The sequence below is a fragment of the Falco peregrinus genome, chromosome 3 (genome assembly GCF_023634155.1).
Source record: "Falco peregrinus isolate bFalPer1 chromosome 3, bFalPer1.pri, whole genome shotgun sequence".
NCBI lineage: Eukaryota > Metazoa > Chordata > Aves > Falconiformes > Falconidae > Falco > Falco peregrinus.
This window is the reverse complement of record NC_073723.1, coordinates 53,625,424-53,651,507: the sequence shown is the minus strand read 5'-3', so window position 1 is coordinate 53,651,507 and position 26,084 is coordinate 53,625,424. Positions and strand designations below refer to the sequence as shown.

Below are 26,084 nucleotides of genomic sequence, written 5' to 3'. Positions count from 1 at the left end.
GACTCATCAAGCTGATACTAATAACACAGCTACAATCTTGTCTATAGTCAAATATTCCCCAGATAACAGTCATGGGCTGAAGTTATTTGCTGGTTTGCCCATCTCAGGCTATGCTTCTTTCATCATTTCTCAAAGACTAAAGCTCCTACTTGCTGAGTAACATCTTTAAAGGAAAAGCTAAAATTTACATTTTCCCTGTCACCAGGAGCTCAACAGCAAACGATGTCAAGCTTGTGGGAAATCATCAGTACAAAGTAGAACCCAATAGTGTAGAGAAGTCTAATACTGAGGACAGAGGAAACCTTCTAAATTGCATGAAGGAAAGCAGAACAAAGAAAATCATCCAGAGCACACAAGCCTTTTGTGCTCTGCTGGGGGAGAATGCTAATTAGCAAGAGTGGATAAGGATTTTGATCTGACATTCCAAAGCAATTTGAGGTATCCAACTGATCCTAAGGACTTCTTTATTTGGCCACACTTGAGAGTTAGCGGTAGTATGTGAACATACAGAGTGGTAACTATTCTGCTAGGTATGGGACAAGCTGCTACCCTCAACGCCTTCTCTAACCTATATGAAAGGGGATTAAAATTCCTTTGAAACATGCTTTGATGGGAAAATCACAAAGTTGAAGAGGATTAAATTAATTTAGTCTACCAGTACATATTTCCCTAAGCTGGTTTCCAGTGGCTCCAGTATTATGGGCTGTGGTGCAGTTTCAGGAGGATGTGGGATGCTGTGCGTTGCATCATGTAGTACTGAAGGGACTGTAGTGCTGCCCTATAAACAGGGAAGGCACTACCAGGCAGGTGCCTTTGGGCAGGAGACCTCATGCAGCCACCCAGATTAGCTCTGCATGAATGCTGGGGTGATGAGGAGCAGGAGCGGTCCATGAGCTCTGGTCTGAGAACTGCTGTTAGAAGGGTCGGTGCAACAATCACAGTTCATACCATAAGGATTCCAGATTTTCTTGGATTACTTTAGTCAAGTAACACTGAATTCCTCAGAGATTTGAAAAACCCGAACAGCCTCAGGAGGAAAAAAAATGTCCCAAAAATTAAAACACAACCTAGACATGTTTTACTGCTACATTCTACAGCATAACCTGCATTATAGAATTTATAGATTTTAGAGCCAAGCAAGGAGAAGAGTTTAGATTAATTGCCTGAATATGAAGGACCTGTGGGCTTATACTGAAGTTAGGTCATTGGTGTATAGCATTCAGTGGACAAATATCCAGCATCAAGGGATCCTTTGGACAGTTCTGCTATTAGCTTGAATTGCTGCGAGCAAGGAAAATGAGCCATCATAGAAAGTTGCTTGAGACCTCCATAGCCCATGACAGCGGGTAGTGGGAATAATCCCGCAAGACCTCCATGCTCATCCAGCACTGTGGATCACTCCACTTTGCACACTGTTTTTTTGCACAATATTTAAAATCACTGTGTGGACTCTAGGTTTATAAACAAGCTGTTGGACTGAGGAACTCAAAACTTCCTACCTCTCTGACAAGCATACAGGTATACATCTTTTCTCCTATCTATAGCAGAGATCTGACTGGCTGCTGTAAGCCAGCTACTGTTTCACCCCCTGGACACTACATACTGCATGAACACATAGAGGATCTGCTGGATAGGGTGGCTGTTTTTCTGCTTGATCTCATCCTAAACACACAGCAGGCCTCTGCTTTGTTATTGTTATTAAAAAAGCATCCTTGAATGCAGAGCAAGTCCTGAACAGTCCTATGACTGAACAGTTTCTCAGCAATGGTATGTTGGGTCTGTATACTATGCAGACCAAAAAAGAGAAACTGTATGTTCCCCAGGAAGAACATACACAGACACAGGGCAGGAATAGAACACACACCCCAACTGCAAAAAGCAGATTTCATAATAGCTGTGACTGTAGATACAGAGCAGCGGCACAACGGCCATACATACAGTTAAGTTGAAGTCTCAGCTGATATATATTCTATTTTTGTGCTACAAGAGTTGCTCTGATCCTATGTTCAGAGACAGTGAGCAAAGAAACTGCTATTTTTATCCACAGCAAATGTTGCACTAACTATTCACAAGCCTGCACTCTATAAACCTGAGCATGTTCCTGTGAAATGATCAGAATTTAGTCTCTCAGCTTGGCTAGCAGTAGGTAAAGGGGGTTATAACCACAAAGGCTTAATCAGGGAAAAGTATACATGTTGCCTTTGTTCATCCATCTAAAGCAGCAATTTGCGTTTGCAATTAATGTAAGGCAGACAGCACTTCATACAGAATGCATACTGGAGAGTTTGTGTATTTACATATGTGAAAACATACACAAGCTAGATTTTCCCTTACAATATATCAGGACATGACTGCTAGTTAATCCCCTGTTGACTCATGTAACCCACAGCATTTCAAAGTGTACAAGTTATTTTCATCCCATGAAGTAGAAAACTAGCTCAATTTACTGGCAATCTGGTGAGAAGCACTAGGAATCTCAGAACTACTCATACGTTATATAGCATGTCTCCACCATCTATTTCCCACCTTGCCCATGGAGTTAGCTTCACATCTACTACGGGTATAATCAGCAGCAGCTTTTGGCTCAGCTACACCAGTCTAAGAGCAATGGCTGGTCTACAATAGCTGTTATCTCTTTTCTTCTGCTTATGCATCACGCTGCTGCTTCCGCAACATAGAAGTGTCCAGCCCTTCTTCATCAGTTTTTGTCCTTGAAATGTTGTAGTGGGCTTCATTCGTGTTCTTAAAAGTTGAGGAAGAGCAAAAAGACTAAAAAAAAAAGGAAATCTGGATGTTACTGTACATAAAAATCATAATCTGCCCTGGCCCTGCCCTTTCCAGACACCTTTTTCTTTCTATCCCTCAAAAGATACAAGGCTGTTTCCTTCCAGATCCATTTTCATGCCTTACACGTTTGTTTTTGCCAGACCAGTGACACTGGTAAATGTGCTTGGAAGCTGATGCAAAAGTTCGGTGAAGCCCTCGGTAGATACAGGAACGCTGTTTATGAGATAAAATGATTAGTGCAGCATTTCCTCAGAGCTTTTGGCAGGAAGCAGGCGCCGGTTCAGTTCATAAAAAGAAAGGCATAGATGTGTGACTGTCACTGCAGCTGGCGAACCTCCCGCTCAACAGCGTGCCCTGTGGATTTTATTCCAGGGCAGATGGGGATCTCATCCCGAGGTGGGGCAGATGGGCAGGAGGGACAGAGGGACTGGGCAGCCCAGGGAACATGACAGCATGTAAAGGCACTCACACACGGGCACTCTAATGACAGTTCACATACAGGCTGCATCCAGATGAGTCCATATGGTGATCTACATATACTGATCTCCACTAAAGAAAGAATTGAGTAATTTAAATGACATTATAAGGTAGTTAGCCATTAACCAATGGCTAATTTGGCCTTGTGCAAATTTGAAGAAGCTTTTGAAGAGACTACTCAGCTGGCCCTGCATAATGGAAAAACAGGCATTTCCACACACCTATTTGCATTCAGGTACCAGAATGAAGTGCCTTACACTCAGCATTTTACAATCTTGAACAGCAAGATGCTGAGCAAAGTACACAGCTGCAATAACTTTAGCAAATACATATATAACCTAAGACAAGATTATAATTTAACCCTACAGAATCTTTTTAATGGTCACAAAAGCTAGGGGAAGATTTTCATTGTCATGTCTACTATAATTATTCATTTGACATCTGCAGTCCACTGAGAATAAACTGAGAATTTATGGATATTCCCTTATAAAACACCATACACTGCCAAAAGACCCGAGTCAAGACCCTAAGAAAATCACAGCCTCTGTTAAATGCTTTTTGCTATCAGAAACATTTGCATCATGTAGATTTACTGTGTACCTTTTACTGTAAGAAGGGGATGAGAAATAAATTTAAACCCCAAACTATCTAATTGTTTTGTTAACAAAGAAATTGACCTTTAAAGACATTGATCTTATGGCAAGTTCCAAGCATCTTTCAGCAATAGGAAAGGTTAAGACATCAGGGCTGGCACAAGGTTATTCAGTTAGCTTTGTGTATAGATTGATTTGGGGTCACTTGTCTAGACTGATGGATTAGTACGTAGGCATGAATATGTATTAAAGATGAAGAACAGAAGTTTGTTTTACAGGGATTACAGGGACTATGGGGGCAGCTACTTAAGTAGTACCTCGTAGTGATCAGTGCCCAGTGACCTTGGAGTTTAAGCACTTCAGACCAAAAGCCTGCTGCGATGAGCAGGTGCCAGGTGAATTCATACATTACAAATGCCCCAAAGCAACAATCACCTATTTAGATGTTTCTTCTTTTTGGGCTATGTCCCAGAATGCTTCTGGACATAACCTTGAAATGACCAAACTCTGAGATTTTACACCTGAAGGCCAACCCATTCCATCTGTCTTCTAAATTTTTTGTTAACAGTGCACACTTCCTAATTTTCAGATTAACAGGATTTGATACAGATTACAAGGTAAGGATGATTTTCTTATTTTTCTGTTTAATATCAGTGGTGTTACTGTCCATTAAAATAGCCAGTGTTAGTCCTATGAACAAAGAAATTTGAGAATGACTATTAAAACTAAACACAGACATACTCGTCATTGAAAATCAAAAGGGGCAGCAGGCTGACAAACCCATGCATACCGCACACCTGAAATGACGCTATTCCTAAATGCAATTCTTTACAAATTGAAATTCAAGCTCAAACATGAACCTCGCTGAGCACATTTTTTAATTAGAAAAGTATTATCCCTGGTTCTGCAGAGAGGGAAAATGTTACATAATTAGCAAATAGTGAAATCAACAGAAAATCTCTCCCTGGCTTCAGCAGTACTTCCCTGAGCACTCGTTGATGTGCCAGAGCTCTGCCACAGCAACTCAGCTGGCAGGCACCGGGAGTAAAACTCAGAGAGTTCTTGACTCCAGTTCAGAAAATTCAAGCAAACTTCTTTCAAGAGGTAAATCTCAGGTCTTTTTCTGTAAATCCCTATGGAATGTTACTCCAGAAAAGTGAGAGAGGGTGTCACATTCAGGTCTCTGTACTACAGAAAGGATTTTTTTCAGAGCTCAGGAATTCATTAATTCTTTGGAAAGTACTAGGGAAATCTATTCAGATTACTGAACAGTTTACTCATCTATCAGCCCCTTTCACTCCAGCGTCACAGAAGAAGCTTACAGGTTTTTATGGTAAAAGTCAGATATTCCAGCTTGTCTGAGCATTTTGTCATGTAGAAGCAGTTGGCTTTCTAAACAAAATCAAATAGAGGGAAATAGAGCAGAGAATAAGGAGCTTATCTATGTAAAACAAGTGTAAGTGTGTGAGACTACGTGGAAGAGAGGGAAAAATACTGTAGTGCAGTTGGAAAAATCCTTGACACAAACAAGAGTATTAGCAGGACATGTTTGTTCTTGACCTGAACACTGTAATGCTTCCAAGCAGGGAACATGCTTTCATTAAAAATAGGCATTAATTCTAATTCCTTGGAGATGAACTTCAACTGATTTGGAGTTCAGATAAGCCTTAAAGAATTTTCATATTTGAGGATTATCTAATTTTTTCCATAACTGGGGGTCTCATACTTCTTGGCTTCCATAAGGCTGAGACGACTTTGCACACCAGGGACTTTGCCATCCTCTTCTCCCACCCCCTAACCACCCTGTAACGCTGGGCGATCACCCTCTCTTCTCGGTTTTGTGTCCCCTAGCCCCTAAACAGCTTTATGTTATCACTGCATTAGCTATGTAACCCTTCTGTTTCTTCCACACCAGGATTCCTAAATATCTCTTTCTGAGGAGTTTTCAGTGACTCTGTTTACTCTTTTCTTACAGTCAGGCTTTTATGCTATTGCTCTGTGCTAAGGCTCTGTGTTGCATTGCCTTCCTTGTGGCAGGCATCCTGCCAGGAGTCTCTGGGAGCTTCCCTGTTTCCTGCTCTTCATGGCAGGCTCCCTACTCCTACAGAAGTTCTAGGGTTTTCCCAGCCACACTTACTCCTCAGTGCTCAGCTCCTTGTCACCTCACGTTTCCATATTTTTTTAATCTGGGATAAGTTACTCAGTTGGTAAGCTTCAGACTCCCATTGCACAAAAATAGTTTAACAACAATAGACAGACAACAGTCAGTCAGCACTTACTGGTTGCTCAGCAGTTACCCATCGCCTTTCTCCTTTTCCGTCTCACAGTCGCATGTTTTGATTCTCCACCAAGGGGGAATCATTCTTCTTAGGCAGCTGTTTCAAATTCCTGAGCCCTCCTGTACATTTTATGGAAAACACTAGCATATTGTGCTAACAGGTTGAGGCTGATACCAGAAGGAGAAAGATCTAGCCAGCATTTGTTTGACTAGGCTATAGTAATTTTAAATTAGGTTCACATGGGACGGAATTTGTGTAAATTCTAGATACTCCATGGCCTTCTAGATCAGAGATATAACAAAGACTACTATTTTTTTTTTACCTTGTTTCTGAATCCACTTGTACCTTAGAACTTACAGAAATAATCTAGTTATCTGCAAAATGTGTGAATGGGGATTCACGAACACACAAAGTCTAATTTCCCTTTAGAAGGGTGCTGCTGCCGATAGTCAAACGATCCCTATCTAGGCTATGTATGGGATGGTGAGAGTTGAAAAAAAGCAGCAAATGCAGGACAGGGGAAAAAAAATCATGTTTGGGGTTAGAATTTTCCATGCGCCTTATTCACTTTAAAAAACAGCTGTCAAATGTTATAAAAGAGGAAAGTAAAACAGATAATATGGACAGCTGAAAGGTACTATCCCTGTAGACCTGATTTTTCAGAAACCGTTACCTTGCAGGAAAACCTATGAAAAATAATTTTTTTTTTAAGTCATTCTGCCACAGGAGAGCAACTTCACATGCAGGCAGGTGCCAATATCATCACCTCCTTGGTATTGTTTCCTTGAAAAACAGCTGACAGCAAGTGACAGGACAGCCTACTTGCACTTCAATACAGATAATTCTCTTCCTGACATACAAAGCTTTGCAGCTTCAGAGAAATATTTACAAACACAGAGAGCAAAACAATGAAGTCAAGTGTTGATGCACAAATCTAAGAGCAGTATTTACCTTTCCAAGACCTGAATACAAGCCACAAACACGAGATTGCAGTGTGATTTGTAATGCTGGGCACTTGCATTGACTTTTATGTGCATGCAAAGTGAGTGTAGATTGCTACCTACTACATATCAGCCTGCTTTGCTGTAAGTGCAAAGCGCACTTTGATCCCAGTTTAGGAGATGACTGTAATATAGATTTTTTTTCAAAAACCAACTTTGCCTAAAGAGAACAACTGTATAAAGCAGCCTGAAGGCATGCAAGCCACTGGAGAATACCGTCCATGACTTCTCTCTAAGACCTTTATCATAATCCTATTCAAGTTAAGAGGCAAAATTCCTTTTTATTAGAATACTGTGAAATCAGCAAAATCTGAATGTGCTGTATCCTGAGAACAGAAGTGTAGGCTCAGGGTTGTTTAGGACATGGGGAGAAGGAAATGCCAATCAGGGCTGTTTCTTTGTCTCTCAACTAGCACCAGGTACACTATGGACAAATTTTTTGTGATGCAGCTGGAGAAACGCAGCTACACCATGCCTGCTCTCCCAGCTGACATCTCCTCCCAACTTAGGTTGGGGCTGAGCTCACCCCTGAAAAACCTTTTACCTAAATGTACATTTCAGAGCATAACAATAACATTTCCAGCATAATAAGAGTTTGGCAAATAGAATGTTAGCTAGATGTTAATGTAAGCTACCCATCTATGCTAGTTGCCGCTTCTTCTGGGGTACATGGAGCAAGAGAGGACTCATTTTATTTTTCTGAGACTTTTATCTTTCCCAAGGGAACAGATCTCTCCAGTTGTCTTCCCAGTGACTAAGAGAAAGTCTTTACGTCTACCTGAAGATTAGGCAAGATGAATCCTTAGGAGCTTCTGTTGAGAGGCAGATATTGTCAGATTCTATCTAAACTAGGTTTCAAAAAGAAACATTGCTCCTTTTCAACAAGCAGGGGAACTGCCTGGGAATCTGTCTCCCAGTATGGACCATTAGCACTGCTTGAGCCAGACAATGAACAAACCTCCATTACCCATATACTGAGTCTGCATCTATATGTGGGAACTGGTCTCCAGAAAGCACTGAACATTGAGAAGAAACACGGAGCAGGCACAGAGAAAGCATTGGGGCATTATTGTGCACAACCTGAGGGCAAGGTAAAGAAAATCTCCTAGAACTGGTTGGATTCTGAGCTAACAAAGGTCATTTGCATTATTTTCTGGAGGGCTTTCTATGAGTCTAATCTCTCCAGGCAAGGGTCATGTTTGTGTCCGTTACTTATTCTCTTTGCTTTGGTGATCCTGTAGTCTTTCCATTGACTGCAATGGCAGTGCTATTCATGGACTGACTCTAGGATTGGACTGTTTACTAAGAAAATAATCAGAATCAGCAGATTTGGAGTCATATGGGCACCCAATAAGCAGCCTGTTTTGTTGTCAGATTGGCTATAAAATCCCAAATCCCCTCAGCTCCTAGCTGCTGGCACCAAGGCTCACTAACAGCAGACAGAATGACCTTCCACTCTGTGCTCCTTGTTTTCTTAGCTGGACTGGTATTTTTCTCTGAAGCTGCACCACTGGTGAGTCTTCTTTTATTCAAACTCAATCATTACAAGAATGATAATCTAGAGTTTCTAGATGACTAGCATCCTCCTCATCCATGAAATTCTGTAACCATTAGGCTTTGCTGGAGTGTTATTTTACTACCATTTTTAAGTGGCTTCTTCAGAATTCTTAAAACTTTATTTTGCCATTTACCCATCTATTTTAGGTTATTATGAAAGGGTCAGGGGTCTAGGAGGTGTGACCTTTTATTTCTGTCTGTTTCTGTCATTTTGTGACTCACATCCCATAACTTCAATATAGACGTAACTTTACCTTCTTCACCAAAAAAATGCTTCTTTAAAGCACTAAAAAAATATTTTTTGAAGAATGACTAAGGATTTCTTAAAGTATAATGAAGCTTAAGAAACAAATATTCTTTCAGCCCTATGGATCTCATAGGTATTTCTCGTTTAGTTTCCTAGGCTAACACACTCTGCCTGCAGTTATAATAACTAACTACTGTTTAATTTGTGACCTCATTAAAAAGGTATACTTTACAACATTTTCCCAGGGCCATACGCAGCTCTAAATATTTATCAAGCAATCTGTTTGTGTATGCATGTGTGTGTGCATGTAGTAAAGTTATTAGCATCAAGCTCTAAGACACTCCACTATAAGAAACAGATGTTTGTGAACTAACTTTGAATACCATTTGGCAAAGAGCTTGCTTTTAAGTCAACGTTAATTCTGCAATAAGAACTCATCTTTGGAAGAAGGTTTTTGCAGGGCTGGTGAACAGCTCCTATACAACCTCTCCTGCTTTCCCCAAGGTCTCCCATGGCTCTGTTGATTCCAAATGCCCTCTCATGGTGAAAGTGCTGGATGCAGTCAGAGGAAGTCCTGCAGCTAACGTAGCTGTTAAAGTCTTTAAAAAGGCTGGAGATGGAAGCTGGCAGGACTTTGCTACTGGGTAAGTTATACGGTCTTATGGAGCCATTTCCAAAGTGCCTCAGGCAAGCAATTGAATGGAGCTCTGATTAAAAAAGCAGTATGTTTTTGAGCACATTTCACACTATCACTGTTAACAGCATGTGAATGCTGGTCTAAAATCCATCAGATTCAATTCAAGAAGAAATTACTCACAACTGAAATACATGCTAATCACAAAAATATGTTGAGATGCTCATCTTATCTTTGTAAGGGAGTAGGTTTAGTCATTATTTTTCTCCTAGCTTCAGTACTATATTTCTTTTCTACAAAAAAACCCAACAAACCCCAAAAAAACCAAACAAACAAAAAAAACCCTATTTACCAGAATTTTGTAGGCAATCTGGACTAACCTACTGTCTTCATATGCAATGGATATAGAGCTTTATTTGCAGCAGTCACAAACAAAATCCTCTCTGCGAGCACATACAAATAATGAGCACATTCGTCATCTTCTCCTGCATAACAAACAAGCTGGTTGGAAGAAACTCCTTGACCAGAGAGTTTTAAAGAATCCCATCGTAATACAATATAGAAACACAATCTCAGCATTTGTTTGTGGTCATTTCCATAGCTTTGCATGGCTTTTGCTAGAATGACAGCTTAATGCTTGCAAAGCATCCTCAGAACATCACTGAGGGGCAGGCAATAATAGCATTATCTTCAGTCTGTGGGAAAAGTAAGGGTAACAAAGGAATACAGCTCGCTAACATTCAAATAGGTGTGGCATTTAAGTTTCATTGTGATAACTCATTGAATCACCTTTTTAAAGAAGTCAAGAGAAACCTCCAGTAACAGCAGAATAGTCAAGCACAGAATGCCAAGCAGAAGCATGGACAGCAGCCACCAGAGCATCCAACTGTCTTACTAGGATTTTTATAGCATGATTTACATAAAAGCTGCAGGGGGAAAAAAAAAACCAAGAAACAAACAAAACCATAAGAGAGGAGAAGACTACAAGAAGGACTTTCTCTACAAAGGACTTTTTCTCCATCTGAAGGGTTGATTTTTATAAAACTTTTCCCCATTGAAAAGGAACAAGAAAGGTTAGATTGAAGGAGAAATAAAACACCTCCACTTACAAATGCTGAGTGTTAACCTAGGAACAAAGGATTCTCAGAATGTATTTATGTACTTTAATAAAAAGAGAAACCCCATGAAAAAATGACACATTGTTTTCAAGGAAAGCAGAGACAAGGACAGTGTCTTGTCCTTAGCAAGTATTTGCCATTCTTAGGAAACTCAGATTATTTCAAATGTTTCATCAAGTGTTCTTGAACATGTAACAAAATACAATTTACAGAGGAATAAGATAAATGCAACACCGGTGTTAAATGCCCTCACTTTTTGGGCCTGTTTTCTTGTTGTGTTTACAATGCTGCTCTCAAGAAGCCCAAGGAGACAAACCCTGCAGTTATTCTTAGCCAACCTTTGTTGACACTTCATGTCAGTACACACCCCTGAGAAAATCAAATCACTTCTTAAATATAAATTGAGAAGATTCACCTTAGGCAAGTGAGGACCATTTTTCTGGGGAAAGATAGCGGAGGAACATTAAATTACTAATTTTATTGCAGGTAAAGATTTTGACCTTTCCTTTGACTTGCATTTTAACCAAGGCTGCTTCAGCGATACCCCTGACTTTAGCTGATGACACTTGTTTGAACTGGGTTTTCGCATGTGATTGACGTTTTTTTCTTTTTGGAAAACCAGAGTTTCTCTGTGTTAAACCAGATAAAAATCTGACTGCAATTAAGGAACACAATCTCTAACTACTCCTGTCAATAATATATTGAAGTTACGGTACCTAGCAGATGCATATGGAAAAGCTGCCTTTTCTACAAATGTTATTTTTTTACCTTTTTGTTTGTTTGTTTTTACTTTACTAATGCACTTTAGGGAATTAAACAAGTGCACCTAGCAACTGGTGAATTTGGAGTAATAGTATTTAAAAGGCAGGGAGGAAGTCAGCATAGCAACCGCTGACTTTATTAAGAGGCTTATTTCAATATTATCAATATTAAAGAGCCAAAAATTTGTAAGAGGTAACTCGAGCTGCAACACACTCTGAGGAAGGCTTTAGGGCACAGAGACCTGGGAAGCATGTGATCTGGGTTCTATATGAGCTCCTCCTATGACTAGTTTTGACCTTCTTACTACTTCACATTTTTGGAAGTCTAGGTCTTACCATGTAGTTCAAGAGTTGTATTCACCAAACGCTTGTAGGTCATTAAAAAGAAAAAAAGAAAAAAAGAAAAAAAGAAAAAAAGAAAAAAAGAAAAAAAGAAAAAAAGAAAAAAAGAAAAAAAGAAAAAAAGAAAAAAGAAAAAAGAAAAAAGAAAAAAAGAAAAAAGAAAAAAGAAAAAAGAAAAAAAGAAAAAAAGAAAAAAAGAAAAAAGAAAAAAGAAAAAAGAAAAAAGAAAAAAGAAAAAAGAAAGAAAAAAGAAAAAAGAAAAAAGAAAAAAGAAAAAAGAAGAAAAAAGAAAAAAGAAAAAAGAAAAAAGAAAGAAAAAAGAAGAAAGAAGAAAGAAGAAAGAAGAAAAAAAGAAAAAAAGAAAAAAAGAAAAAAAGAAAAAAGAAAAAAAGAAAAAAGAAAAAAAGAAAAAAAGAAAAAAAAAAAGAAAAAAATCTGTCTATGTGAAGTGGTTCTCCCCCCACCCCTTTTTTTTTTAAACTCCAAAATAATAACTCATGATCCTGAGATATTTCTTCAGCAGTCTGCATTTAAAGGCAGAGCTTAGCTCAGTGCAATATGTCCCCCAAGAGTTCATAAATGTCGTGGCATGTGTGGTATAGATTTAACCTTGATACAATATAAAACTAAGGTCCAGACAGTGAAAAAGACGATCAGGACTGCAGGTAAGGCTGGAGCCATAGCAACTTTAACCAGTGGTTTGCAAATTTTTTGCTGGGAAAGCACAGCTTTTTCAAGCTAATTGTCCATCTTACAGCAGATGCCGGTAGTTCACGTCCTATTAAGAATAAAAAAACCACACTATAATTATTCCCCCACTCAGACAGAAATACAAATGCTATTCAGAAGGAATCACTTGTAGCACTTTGCTACCACGGCCGAATGCAGGGCCACCTCTGCCTTGTGCTAGTCCCATCCAAACTCTGAATTGCACACTGTCCTGTTGGCTGTCAATGCAGCAGTAATGCTGAAGGGTTTGCTTGTGAGACAGCTCGCACTGCATGGCTACTACTCAATAACTAAAAGTTATTGGAGGAAAGTGCCATTAACTCCTGGTAGTGGGCAAGAGTCTCCAAGTGAACTCTTGCTTCCAGTTTCCCAACTGTTCTGGATCTTTAACATCTGCAACTCTGGGTCAGCACCCATCAGGGAAACCATTCAAGCTGCATCCACAGTTTTCTCAAACTAAAACTTGTTTACCTGAAAAAAGATTTTGAGGCAGACACCATTTTTTCTTTTAATTGGTTTTTTGTCTAGACTATTGAACTTGTAAGAGATGCATGAATTGTTAACTTATATTGTTAATTATTGTTAACTGAACACTTTTGCAGGATCTCAGCAATTCTGTTTCATGGGTTCAAGGACACTCACAATTTAATTCTTCCTTTTACCTATTGCCTTTTATTAAGGCAATATAGTTTAAGCCAGGAAGTGCTAATTAAACCAAAAGAAAACAGATGTGTACACTTCACAAATTGCCTTTGAACCATGTTTCAAACCAAAATAAAGATGACAAATAAGATGAAGGAGGAGGCAGCAGCTGCAAAAGAAAAGCTGCAATAGCACACCTGATTCTGTCTCTGATAAGCAGCATGTCACTGCTTTCTCCCCTCCCTCTCTTCCTCCTTAGATTTTTCTGTTTTCTGCCCAGACAGCTACTCCTTGCTGTAAGATGGAAAATTTCCACTAATTCATCAAGTTCTTCAAGCTTTCTTCATTTTCCCTTCAACTATATCATGTGGTTATGAAGTGCTATAAATATCAAATAAATATTTTCAGCAGGAAAAAAAAAACCCTGGTAAAAAAACCAGAAATAAAATAAAAGGTGGGAAAATAGATAAATGGGGTTTAGGAGCTAAGTATATAAATATTTCAACAGCTGTCCTACAAAGCTTGCTCCTTTTCAAACAGATAGGGTGTAATGCCAGCTGTATTTCCGTCTTCTGGATTTCATTCACCCACATTTTTTTGTTATGAGCAGAGTGCATAATCTCTTTGAGCTGGGAATTCCTATTGCTAATTTATATGGCACCCAGTGGAAGAGGCCCCTGCTTTTTGACCAAGGCGTTGTAATTCAAATGAATAAAATCTTGTGATGATTAAATTGCTTTTCCAAGACACTAACACTTAGGGTTACATAAAACTGCATCAGTGTATAGGGGTAAAACCTACAGCCTCAGTGCTAATAACTAGAGAACAAAATAATTTTCCACTAAAATCTCTCTTCTCTCTTTAATTATAATTTGCAATTTGGCATCTTGCCTTTCATCATGACAACTAAGCTACTAACATTTGGTTCCAGAGGGCACTTAAACACAATATTAAAAAGAAGGACCTTAACTATAATCCCTGCCATAGCAACAGAAATGACCAAAACAGCCAGCCAGCTTTGATTTGCGATGTATATGGATGAGTTGGTAGCAAGGACAGACTTTGCAATACGGAAACATACACTACATAGGAGGAGGGAATTATTTCCGATGATTAGAAACCATTCAGTGTAGAATGTGGCTGTGCAACACCTCTGCTATTTGATATTCTACATGAGCCGTTTCTGTTTAGCATCTAAATGACAATATAAAATATTGATGTAGACACGTTACTATTACAGGAAAACCACAGAGTATGGGGAGATCCATGAGCTCACAACAGAAGAACAGTTTGTAGAAGGAATATACAGGGTTGAGTTTGACACCAGCTCTTACTGGAAGGGACTTGGGCTTTCTCCATTCCATGAATATGCTGATGTAAGTATTTGCACACATACCTAATAATCTATATACTGTGTAGTGACATGAGCTGGAAAGAACAAATACAGTTCTTCAGTATTGTACAAATAAAAGGAGCAGCATCGTTCCGTGAAATGGTTCACTGCCACTTAACATTGGGCAAATAAAGGCAGCATATAGCCAGCTAAGGCAAAGGAAGTAGCCAACTTCTCTGCAAATACTGATGTGGCTCTTCTAAAGTGGAACTGTGCCCATTCACCCATCCAGACCATCAGACACCTTTGTTCAGAAAGAGTTACATTATTCAAAAGTACACGGTGTTTAAAAAAACAAGGGAAAAAAAAAGGGGGGGGGGAATACTGTTGTTGTTGAAGGATTTGGAAACCTTAATTTTATAGGAAATAAGCTATTCTTTAATCAGAGGTATTTCCCTGTATCGGTCACCTGAAAATCCCTGAATTCTAGTATGACCTGTAATTACAGGGAAAACGAATTCTTTCTGATGTGGCTTTTAACAACAAGAAGATGCTCAGTACTGAAATATGCAATAGAAAAAAAAGGCATAAAAATATAAAGAAATAACTATAGTAGTTAAGAAAAAGCCGTCTGTTTCATCAATAGTCAAATTTCATAAGCAGGCTAGCAATATAATTGTGTCTTGTGCTTCCCTTTGATTTCAGCTGTACATTGATTTATTTATTGTATGCTCTATTCTATTACATTTACTTAGCATTTCAAAAAAAGTTTAAATTCTTCAGGCCCAATCTGCCATTAAATTTAAGTTTCCCGAAATTAAGTAGTCTGGAATTGCTACAGGTTGTGTTGTAGAACATTTTAAATCGCAATTTTATGAAGCTCTGTGGATGACTAAAAAAAATGACTGAGGCCCAGGTCCACAAAAGTCTGAGGAGCAGCTTGGGTCATTTATGTCTAATAAACAAGCCTCAAAAATATTCCCAAAACATTTGGATGCCTGAAAGTTGCTGGGGCCTAGAGAAGGGACTTCACCTCAAAAGGTGCTTAAAAGCACCTGATTGAGACCGTTCCAGCTAGGCTGTTAGAGAAGATTTCCTTTGACGTAATAGCCCACAGGTCAACAAATCATCCTGGGAAGTGGGCAGGGTTCAATGACTGCCTGTGCACAAGGTAACTGAAGGCTGTAGCTCTCACATCCCAGCAGCTTAGACTTTGGCAGGACCAGGAAGTAGGATGGAACTCTCCAGTCCTCTTGCAGAAAGTACGTCATAGTTCAGAAAATACATTAAATATTGGGCAAAATAGAGCCAAAGAATGAGGGAGCTCAACCCAGGTGGTGACACTTTCCAGGGAACTGAGGGTCCAAAGTTCCAGGGACCGATCTGGAAAGCAGCAAATTTGAATTGTCTTAGACAAGGGTCGCTCCTTGTTCTGGCAAGTCTAGCTACTCAGTTCTTAACGCAAGAACTGACCCACCACCAGCTGTGTTAAAAACAGGAGTGAGGCACTGAAGTACAGAAAGCAGCTTTGGGCTTCAGCTCCCTACTTCCCTTGGCCACCTCACACAGAGGTTGTATTTAAGTTCACTAGATGAGATTTCACCTCTCGATCTTTCTTACTAGTTGTCTGAGAGACCTTTCCGTCATCCTCCCATTCCACATCACAGACTAGTTTGCCTGACTCAGGTATATGCATCTCCACCTAGCTTCACTGCAGCTGAGGTTCTTTGTGGACCTTGGTCCAAATTTCAGATTTCTCAGTCTTCAGCAAACATCAGAAAGTAACACTGAGCATTTGGCTTCAGAACAGTAAAATTACGGACTGGACAGAACTGCTAGAGCATTCTGCAGAGGAAATAGTGTGTGCATCCTAATTCTTAATATGGTAGTTTCAAACATACATTGTTCATTGTGATCACAAGTTTTCTCTTTTCCAGGTGGTGTTCACTGCTAATGATTCCGGTCACCGCCACTATACCATTGCTGCTCTCCTCAGTCCTTTCTCTTATTCAACCACCGCTGTTGTCAGTGATCCCCAGGAATAAACATGTACTGTCGTTACACAAACACCTTCCTCTGCTAGAACTATTGTAGGCTTTTAGGAGAAAGGTTTTTCCTACTGCTAATGCGTAACTTTTTGCTACATTAGGGGTTTTTTTTCCATTTTGTAACCTGGCAAACTTCAGACAAGTCAATAAAATGTTACTTCTTTAAAACAGTTTTGATTCTATTGGTGAAGTTTTATTGTATTCTAAGCTGTCATGATTTGCATTCAAGTGCGATGGACATCTGGAAAACATGCGTGGCATGGCACTTGCTTTGGTTTTGTTATCTTCTTCCACTACCTTAAAAAAGTCTCATCAAATGCATTAGATCAAAATAATAGAGTTGTGCTACCTTAAAAAATTTGACCAAACACATGTACTCAAAATAAAAAAGTCATCCATGCTACTTGTACTTTACACACAGAAGAGAGAGTCCCACCATCGACTAGGTCACAGTGTATATAGGAGAAATTCTGAATACCTAGCAGCAGAACAAACAAAGCAGAAAGACTGTTGAAATATATATAAGCAGAGAACTGAAAGAGTTAAGATCTATGTACTTTTACTTAACTTCAGGCAAAGCTCAACACTGTCATTTCAAGAGGCAAGTTTTCTGCTCAATCTAGGAAGTTCTGAAGCAATTTTAATTAGCACCATTTTTAACAACTTTGATCTTTAACCCAGCTGGCTACTGTATTCGAGTGCATTCCAATTAAATCTGTAGTAAGTCAAACCTATAGCCATCATTAATAAAACAGCCCTAAAACAGAAGCAACATCTTAATATTCTCTTCATATTTTTAGAAACAGGAAAAGGTAAGCTGCGATACAAATGACGTTGATAAACTGACCAAAGAATCTGGAGGGCTTTAGCAGTGATTTCTGTAGACTGATGGCCTATTGCATTTAAAACACCTTGAAGCAGAGAAATTGTTTTTTAATGGGATTACAGACACTACAGAGATAGTCACCGAAATCATGCCATTCAGAGACCATCAGCACTCATCTGCCACTGACCTTGGGAGCTTATCTCTACACCCAGAGCCTTCTGGGATGACTGCATACCAGGTGAATTCCAAGTTACAAAAGCTTGCCTTTAACATTTCACTATTTGGTTCCTTTTTTCCTTGATTTCTGGACACTATCATAGTTACACAACTCTTGTAAGCAGTGCAAATAATTTCAAAACAGTGCCCTTCCTAAAGCATGCAGATTTCATGGAACTTCAAAACCAGTAGGTTTGATTTGCAGTGAGCTGTGCCCAGCCCTCGAAATAGGACATAAATATGTTCATGCAGGTGTACTCATTAAAAACTAACAAACTACTCTGCACAGTCATCCATCTGATGACAGGATAAAACTAGCAAGAAAGTCTATGTACAAGTGTCTAACCAAAGATCAGAAAGACAAATTAAATTTCAAAAAGTAACATTTCCCTAAAATGAAGCACATGCTTCTGGTGGGAGCCGATTTGCAGTTGTACAGGGAACGTTCTGAACTTTCTAAGTTCAGAATCTAAGGATCAAGTAAAGTGATAGAATTTAAAACAGTTTAACTGTGTTTCAGAAATGGGTTTGTAGGTACCTGGTTATCATGCTGGAAATAAAAAGTAACATATTTTTCCTCTGGGGGGAACGTGTAAGATAACTAGATAGCCCACACGTTATCTACCTACCTTTTACCAGTGGTGGGGAGAAAACCAGAGAAATCTCTTAATAGCTAAACATGGGTGAGTCAATTAAGCCAAGCCATAACCACAGAGAAATTCTCACTGAAATTGACAGGTAGACAAGAAATTTGTATTTCTCTCAACTATATGAGATCTATACAACAGTATTCCTCAACAAAAAGAGAAAAAGGAAACAGAATAGATGTTGTTGCCAAGAAAATAGATCGCTGCAGTTGAGCTAGGCAACATTCACAGTATTTCCACAGGCAGTGATAGAAGAGACTTATTTTTGCAGACAAGGTTCATGTTTATATGGGTTACTTATTTTCTCATTGTTTACTAAGTAAATAGTATGAATTGGCATGTTGAAAGTCATATGGGTTCTCTGGTAAGTAGCCTCAGTTTAGAGGCCTTGATATAAAAATCACAAATCTCATCAGTTTCTACTCACCGACACTGAGGCTTCCTAGTGGTAGGCAAAATGGCGCTTCATTCTGTATTTCTTGTTTTCTTAGCTGGCCTGGCATTTTTCTCCGAAGCTGCACCACCGGTAAGTGTCTCAGGATCGAGGTCCTTCATACTGATGTAGTCCCAGCTTTTTTTTTCTTTTATATTTAATTAGTATAAGTGAAAAAAAAAAGAATATTTCATGTTATTGCAATTATTTTAGTTTTCCAGTATGTATTGACTGTAGTTCTCTCCTACTGCTCTATCTCTGGTCCTTCTTTCTCCTTCCCTAGTGATTAGTGAGAGGGCTTTATGGTTACAGATGCAGCACTTGTCATTAGACTCAGTGACTGTGTGAAAAACAATGTAAGACAAGAAAGGAAAAAAATATACTCACTACGCAAAAGCCTTGGGCCTGTTGAGAAGTAACTAACAGCCCTTAAAACACAATGAACAAGCTCCTGGTGTGAGGGATTTCATCTGCTATCATTGAGATCCATGCTGGAGAAAGCCCTTCTCTAGTCCTCTCCCTTACTCTTCTACCCACTACAGCTCTATCCCATGCAAGCAGGGAGGAATCTCAGCACGCATTGTTGCTAACAAAGGAGAGAGTCAAAGCCAGGATCCCACTTCCACAGGGCTCATTTATTACAGCAAAGCAAGCTACAGACATGCTTCTGCACAAAATTCTCCTAGAACAGGGCCTGTTGAGGGAACTTGGGAACAGGGAAGACTTGTCTTCCCCCCTTGCTTCTTCCTTTCAAGCTCTGATCTTTGCAAAAATGAATACCTGACCTACCGTTGCAAGGAAGTAAAGTGTCATTGAGCTCCCAGAGTGTAAAAGCCAGGAAAACAGGTGGTGGCACTACAGCCCCCTTGCCAGTGCCTCAAAAGAAACACTAGCAAGGAGCCTCTGCATTCCAGAAAGGGAACCCGGGGAGTCGGGGCACGCTGGCGGTACAGATAACTGTGACAACAATACATCGGTCCGATATAGGGCAGGATTCCTGCCCAACATCACAGCTCAGTACATCCCAGAGGCCTCTAAGATTTTATCACCGACATCACGATTCATTTTAAAATTATTAAAGAGACCAGTGCTTGCTATTTTGAGATCCTCCCTGATTAGCACCTTCCACAAAGCTCTATTTCCTCACTTTTCAGCTACAAAATTAGGTAATGGAAGGTCAAAGCCCTGATTCAACTCAGCACTAGGTAAAACATCAGGGAATAAGCACTGCTTTTGATGAACATGTTGGGAGTGAAACTACAGCCGACCCATCTTTGAAGAAAGGTTTTCCTCTCCTATCCCCACATAGCTGCCAGGGGCTGACAAATCTGATCCAGCATGCTGCTAGGAGGCAGTCTGTATGCGCTGCTCATCAAGTTTACAGCAGAATTAAGTCCATGGCAAAAAGCTATCAGAGGCTCTCAAATCCAGAAAGCTGTGCTCAGATTGCCACTCCAAAATACAGAAAATGAGTTGCCAGTTTTTAAACATTCCTACTGCCTTTGATGATTTAACTATTTCCTGATGAGGTCACAGCTTAGTTACAACTTCACGCTGGAGATGATGTGTAGCTAAGCCATGCCAAAGAGAAACAGAAATGTGCTCACACATACAGCCGCAGGGCCTCCCCAGTGCTCCTGCCGACAGCTCCTGACATCTCCCTCCCTGCTTCCACTGTACCCAGCCCACAGAAAGCTTCAGGCTACGTTTCTGCAGTACACAGTGATCTTGTTGAGAAAATATGGTATGTTCTGTAGATCTAAAGAGTAATAATTCTTACTGCTTTATTACGCACCATCGGATACCTTTCTTAAAACATAAAAATTCTCTCTTCCTATCTGAAGGACTCTGCTGACTCCAAGCATCCTCTTTTTATAAAAATTCTGGATTCAGTCCGAGGAAGTCCAGCTCCAAATGTTCCAGTTAAGTTATATAAAGAAGCTGCAGATGGATCTCGGGAACTATTAAGTTCAAAGTAAGTCATACCGAAATAATGAGTGAAAGAAGGGAAAGGCAATTTCCCATTCACATTCATTTCACATTCCCATTTCACTTAGTGAAAGTTTCACATTCACTAAGGTAACGTCTTTTTTACTCAAGTAACATAAGATGGAATGAATTTGTTGCAAATTGTCTTTTAACTGTGCTATACTTTCAACAACCCAAATAGTTTTATAATGCTTTGTAATTACTGTGAGCACAAGAAAGTATTTTAAACTATCTTTTAATTCAACTATTGCTTCTCTTCAATTTCATTACAAAGGATTGTATCACTTTTCAGTTTTTAGCATTGTTACTAGAAGAATCAGGCAGACTCTTAGTTTGTTTGAAACTTAACGTTCTCGTTGAGAATCCTACCTTTATTGGCTATTTTCCTTCTTTCTAAAGGGATTTTCATTTTGTACACCACCACAGCTTTAAAAAGAAAACAGAACTGTTTTGAACATATACCACATCATATTTGATAGCCTTCTTTACTTCAAGAAAAAGGAATCAGTAAAAAGGAGAAAATGAGAATAAAGCTTTCTCACCTCCTCCTCCACAGAGAAGCAATTACACCTAAAATAGAAAAAGGATCTCCCAGATATTTAAACATTGTCATGTCTCTAAAAAAAAGAAAATAACTGTAGAATTTCAAATGTAGATGACTTTTTGAAATTGCCCTCAATTTTAGTATATATTAACACTTTAAAAACTTAAAAGCAATTTTGAGTTAATCTGAAATCAAAAACCTTCTTACAGGATACACAGAGTGAACACTACCTATTCAACATTCTACTTCCACACTTATCTCCTCAACACAGTTGCAAAGTCTCACCTGAGACCTATCCAGGTGTGTTAACAGTCTGTTCTACCTAAAAATGTGAGAGAAGGCTCATAAGAGCTAAAACTGACATTGTGTAGGAATTTCAATAGCAGGATCCCAGACTCAGATGCATTTCTACAAAGTTCATGAGAAACTATATGGAAGTGGCTCTTTGGTGTCATAGAGCAGTGGGCTGGCAGAAGCAAGAGTGCTCTCATATGTGTCCTTGAAAAACAGAGCTACAGTGAAGGCCGCACATATTTGTACAAGGTGGAGGAAAAAAAAATCTTTCCATATTGTCCTACTTAAATTGCCTCCCACCCATCAAGTAAGATAGCTTTACACGTATTCTGCCACTGGAAACACATTACATTTTCCATTAAGAGGGTGTTCAGTTTACTTATCTTCAAATCTGAGCTTAGAGTCTTTATTATACTTAGCTGAGCAGCTGGATGTTGACTGAAGCCTTAAAAACATACTTAACGTTTGAAACAAGGAACAAAGTAACCTTAAGATGAGGTACACGAAAGTCATTTTAATATTAAAGCAACCTCTCCAGCTTCTTAATTTGTAAGTAACTGAATTGTAGCAAGATTCTGAAATAACTGTTCTCAGTTAAAAAAACCGATTTGGTTTTAGTCAAGAAAGCTTATTAGAGAAATGAACAGTTATCTAACAATGACCAATCTATGACAAAGAACAGAGAATTTGAATACATGAAAAAAAATCTGGTAACTTACTACAGAGCAACTTGTAAGGTACAAATGGTGCTCTATGACTTCATAGTTATAAGCTATATTAAAGGACAAATCCTAAGTAATGCATTGGATAATGACACAAAAACATTCAATTATTTTTCTCTGCATGCAGTTTGAACAAAATACGTACAGATTTGCCAGCTAGAACACAAAACATTGGTTTGTGACTACTAAAATCAGGCACTAAGTGGCACTGTTACTTGCAGACAACCCACCCAATCAAACCCATGGTATTATCTAACTTATTTCACAGAAACAGGTTTCAACCATGAGACATGTTTGAGAGACAGCATTCAATATTGGTTCTGGAGCCCTAAACTGGTTCGTGTTCAAAGGTGTATAGTTTCAAGGCAGTACTATGTCCTTGGATAGCACTGATAGCATCTTCAAATCAAACAAAACCATCTGTTTGTTGAGACTGGAAAACCAACTGATCAATACAGACAATAGGGAATTCCATAAGGCTGACACTGCTGGTTGACCTACACTCATTTCAAATAGCAGATCTCAAATTTCAAATAGCCAACTGTAAAAAATATTCATACTTATGAAACAATACATTTAAATAAGAAGATTATGGAAAAATCAAGAGAATTGACCCTACGTACTTGCACAGTAATTGCATCATGGAGTTTCCACATTCCTTGCAGTAGTGGTGAAGTCTTACCTCTGAGTGGATTCATTTAATTAACCACAATACTCTGCCAGGAGTCTGAACAATAACGCCAGCTTTTGGCTCACCCCCAAACTATTCGGAGTAGTGACACGGGCAGGCAGCCATCTGTTGTGGTGATCGTGGAAGTAGCAAATGCCAAGATAAGCTCTGAAGCATCCATAATACAGATAGACGTAAGCCATTCCAGATCAATAGAAGTATTCATCACATTACTCAGGCTACACAACATCACTAAAGTTCGTTGCCAAGAACTGCATTTTTCTCAGGCTTTTAATGAAATTATAGACACACATTTTTCTGCCGTCACACAGACAAACCAATGACAACGGAGAACTCCATGAGCTCACAACTAAAGAACAATTTGTAACAGGAATATACAAGATTGAGCTTGACACAGCCTCTTATTGGAAGAGACTGGGCTTGAATCCCTTCCACCACCATGCTGATGTGAGTATCCATTTTCTCCTGTACTTTAGTTGCAAATAAAGATACTTTGTATGTCTAGGCTTCAATTACTAATCACATGTGTTGAACTTTCTTTTTACTTTAAAATATTTTCACATTAACACTTTAAATCCAGTCTCAAAGCTTTGTAGCAATATGCTCATGAGAGAGCCTAGTTACTAGCTTCCCCATAACTCTTCAATAAGCTCTTAGAAGCATAACTAATGAGGTTTTCCATCCTTCTACCTCCACTTAAGCCTCTGATTCCTTCTGTGACTATCTAGACACCTGAGGAAGAACAAAAGGTGGAGTACTCTGTTAGGCCTTGTGGGAAAAGGATTTTTTTGCCTTTGGGATCCAGTTTTTCTATGGCTGCAGACAAAACTTACAATTTAGATTTGTAAAGATAATGGAAGTATAAACTGTGTTCTGGATGCTTGGATCCTCAATTTACAACAGAAAAAAGTGTAACAGGCCTTGGGACAGATAAACTGGTCAGATGAATGTGGTCCAAACCAGGTACCAACGGAGGCCAGCTGCAGCATTTGGAACTCCTTGCTTTTGGGAAGCAAGGGAAAGAGGGAAGATTGTCCCCTTCCCATCAACAGAATCAGCCCTTTCACATGGCCTTTCAGTAGTGGCAGCAGTGCTGTACAAGCTGTTTGCTGGGTCATGACAGATCAGTGAGCACCACCAACTGTACAGTTTGCAACTGCTGCTCCGATAGCCATTCCTCATCTCCTTGGAGAAAAGGTGGCCAACACCTGGGTTAAATTTTCTTTCTGCCTCCCTGAAATGGATGAGAGATGACATTCTTATTCTAGACAATAATGAAGGTTAATACTGAATAGTCTTGCCTTCTATGGTAACTGAAATAAAAGAGGCAAGATGAAAGATTACAGCATGCAAGTAAATTGATTATACATCAAGATAATGTTTAACTCTATATTCCAGACTAGAAATTAATTTAAACCAGAGTGCAAGAGCCTCCTTTCTTAAAAATAAGCTTCAGGAGGGACATTTTGCTCAGTTCACTGGTTGCTTCATAGGCATCTTTTTTATTAATGTTGAAATGAGCACAAACTATGCATCACAGAAGGTTATTAAACTGTGTATGTTGTAAAAGTTGACATCCATCGTCTCACAACACAAAATAATCTACTATGTAGAGGGAGAAATCAAAGGACAGGAGATGAACCGATGGGAGAGGTAGCAAAAGGGCTGCGGTAAATCATTCATACATAAGGTTATTACCACACTGTAGCCAAAAGGACTAATGCAGTCATTCTCTACTAGATATGTAAAAGTAAGGTTAAAGAAACATTGGCCTAATGATAGTTACTGTAGCACTATGTTTTATTCTGTTTCTCAAAGTTCAGAATTTCATAAAAGCAGCAATAAATACAATACTTGAAAGATGCTTTTTTTTTTTTTTTTCTAATAAAGACAATCAATGAGGTTCCGTGTAGATCTTCAATTAAAAAAAACCCGTCTTGTTGCCATGTTGCTATTTACTGGTATGAACAAGGAAACCCCAATATGGATAATAAATACCATTTTATAAAATTTTAAATAAGTGACATGAATGCATTTAACAAAGGACATTTAACCAGCGGAAAACCTCTGTGTGACAGGCAGTCACAGATCACAGTGATCAAATCACCACAAGAGAAGTTATTTCCAAAGTTTTGTGGGAAGTTAGATAAAATGATCACAATGTTTCCATCTAGGCTCATATCTAGAGATCACTTCTCATTTCTCTTGTTCTTTCTTTTTTCCAGGTGGTGTTTACAGCCAATGACGCTGGTTATCGACATTACACCATTGCTTTTGTCCTCAGTCCCTTTTCTTACTCAACTACAGCAGTAGTCAGTGAGCCAATGGAATAGAAGCTGACATTAAGCATGAAAATTTAGATGCGTAAATTAAAACTTCTATAAATGATAAGAACTTAGTTTCTGACTGTATAAACAGCTTAGGATTTCATAGTAAGTCACTAAATAACAGTCAAGTTGTTTATTCACTTTATTAACTTTAGGAAGAACGTGTATTGGCTTTCTTTTCAAATACTCTTCTGAATAAAAGTATTCTGTAAGTATTGCTCTTCTGAATAAAAGTTTAGGGTTCCAAAAAACCACATTACACTTTTAAAAAATGCATTGAAATTCCACTACTGGGATTCTGAGAATAAACCAAAGTCTTCCATGAAGTTAATAAACTGCATTCCTATACTTGCAAAGGAAACAAACAAAACATACCTAAAAGGTGTCTTATGAAAAGTAAGCACACAGTAAATACAATCCACCACCTACTGTCATCTGTACCTTACTACTGACATCCACAATAGATGAAATCACGTAGGACTACCACCCAGGGCCCCACGCAATCATCAGGTAAACTCACATCCCAGTTCTGATTTTTAAGATACAGAAGCAAAAGCAGCTTAAAAATGACAGCAAGGTAGAAGACACTTAAGGATGCTAGATGTACTTAAAAGGCCTTCTTTCCTGCATTCCAAGATACTGTAACTGGTGACACTTTCAAGGAGAGTACATACTCAGTGTTGCAGAAAAGTATATGCAAACATACTTGAAGAAGTTTATTCATATATTTTCATAAAATCCTGCAAATACATTTGTCCCCAGTTGAAGCACTCCCAAAAATTACTTGCATAGCTCTAACACAATTGGACGCTTTCGTAATAGCTGTAAAATACACAGAAAAGACAGA

General features: G+C 38.9%; 2 protein-coding genes across 2 annotated transcripts; both read left to right on the top strand.

Annotated features, from left to right (window-relative positions):
* Positions 1 to 8,470: 8,470 nt before the first annotated feature.
* TTR (transthyretin) lies at positions 8,471 to 16,718 on the top strand. The gene is given in 4 exon segments (NM_001291402.1): positions 8,471 to 8,650; positions 9,446 to 9,585; positions 14,408 to 14,543; positions 16,438 to 16,718. Coding segments are annotated over 4 exon segments (453 nt in total). The 5' UTR covers positions 8,471 to 8,581; the 3' UTR covers positions 16,546 to 16,718.
* A 1,912-nt stretch (positions 16,719 to 18,630) lies between these two features.
* LOC101913993 (transthyretin-like) lies at positions 18,631 to 25,452 on the top strand. The gene is made up of 4 exons (XM_005233441.2): positions 18,631 to 18,763; positions 20,515 to 20,645; positions 23,222 to 23,357; positions 25,136 to 25,452. Exons 1-4 carry the CDS (start codon positions 18,695 to 18,697, stop codon positions 25,241 to 25,243), a joined length of 444 nt encoding a protein of 147 aa, XP_005233498.1. The 5' UTR covers positions 18,631 to 18,694; the 3' UTR covers positions 25,244 to 25,452.
* The last annotated feature ends 632 nt before the right edge of the window (positions 25,453 to 26,084 follow it).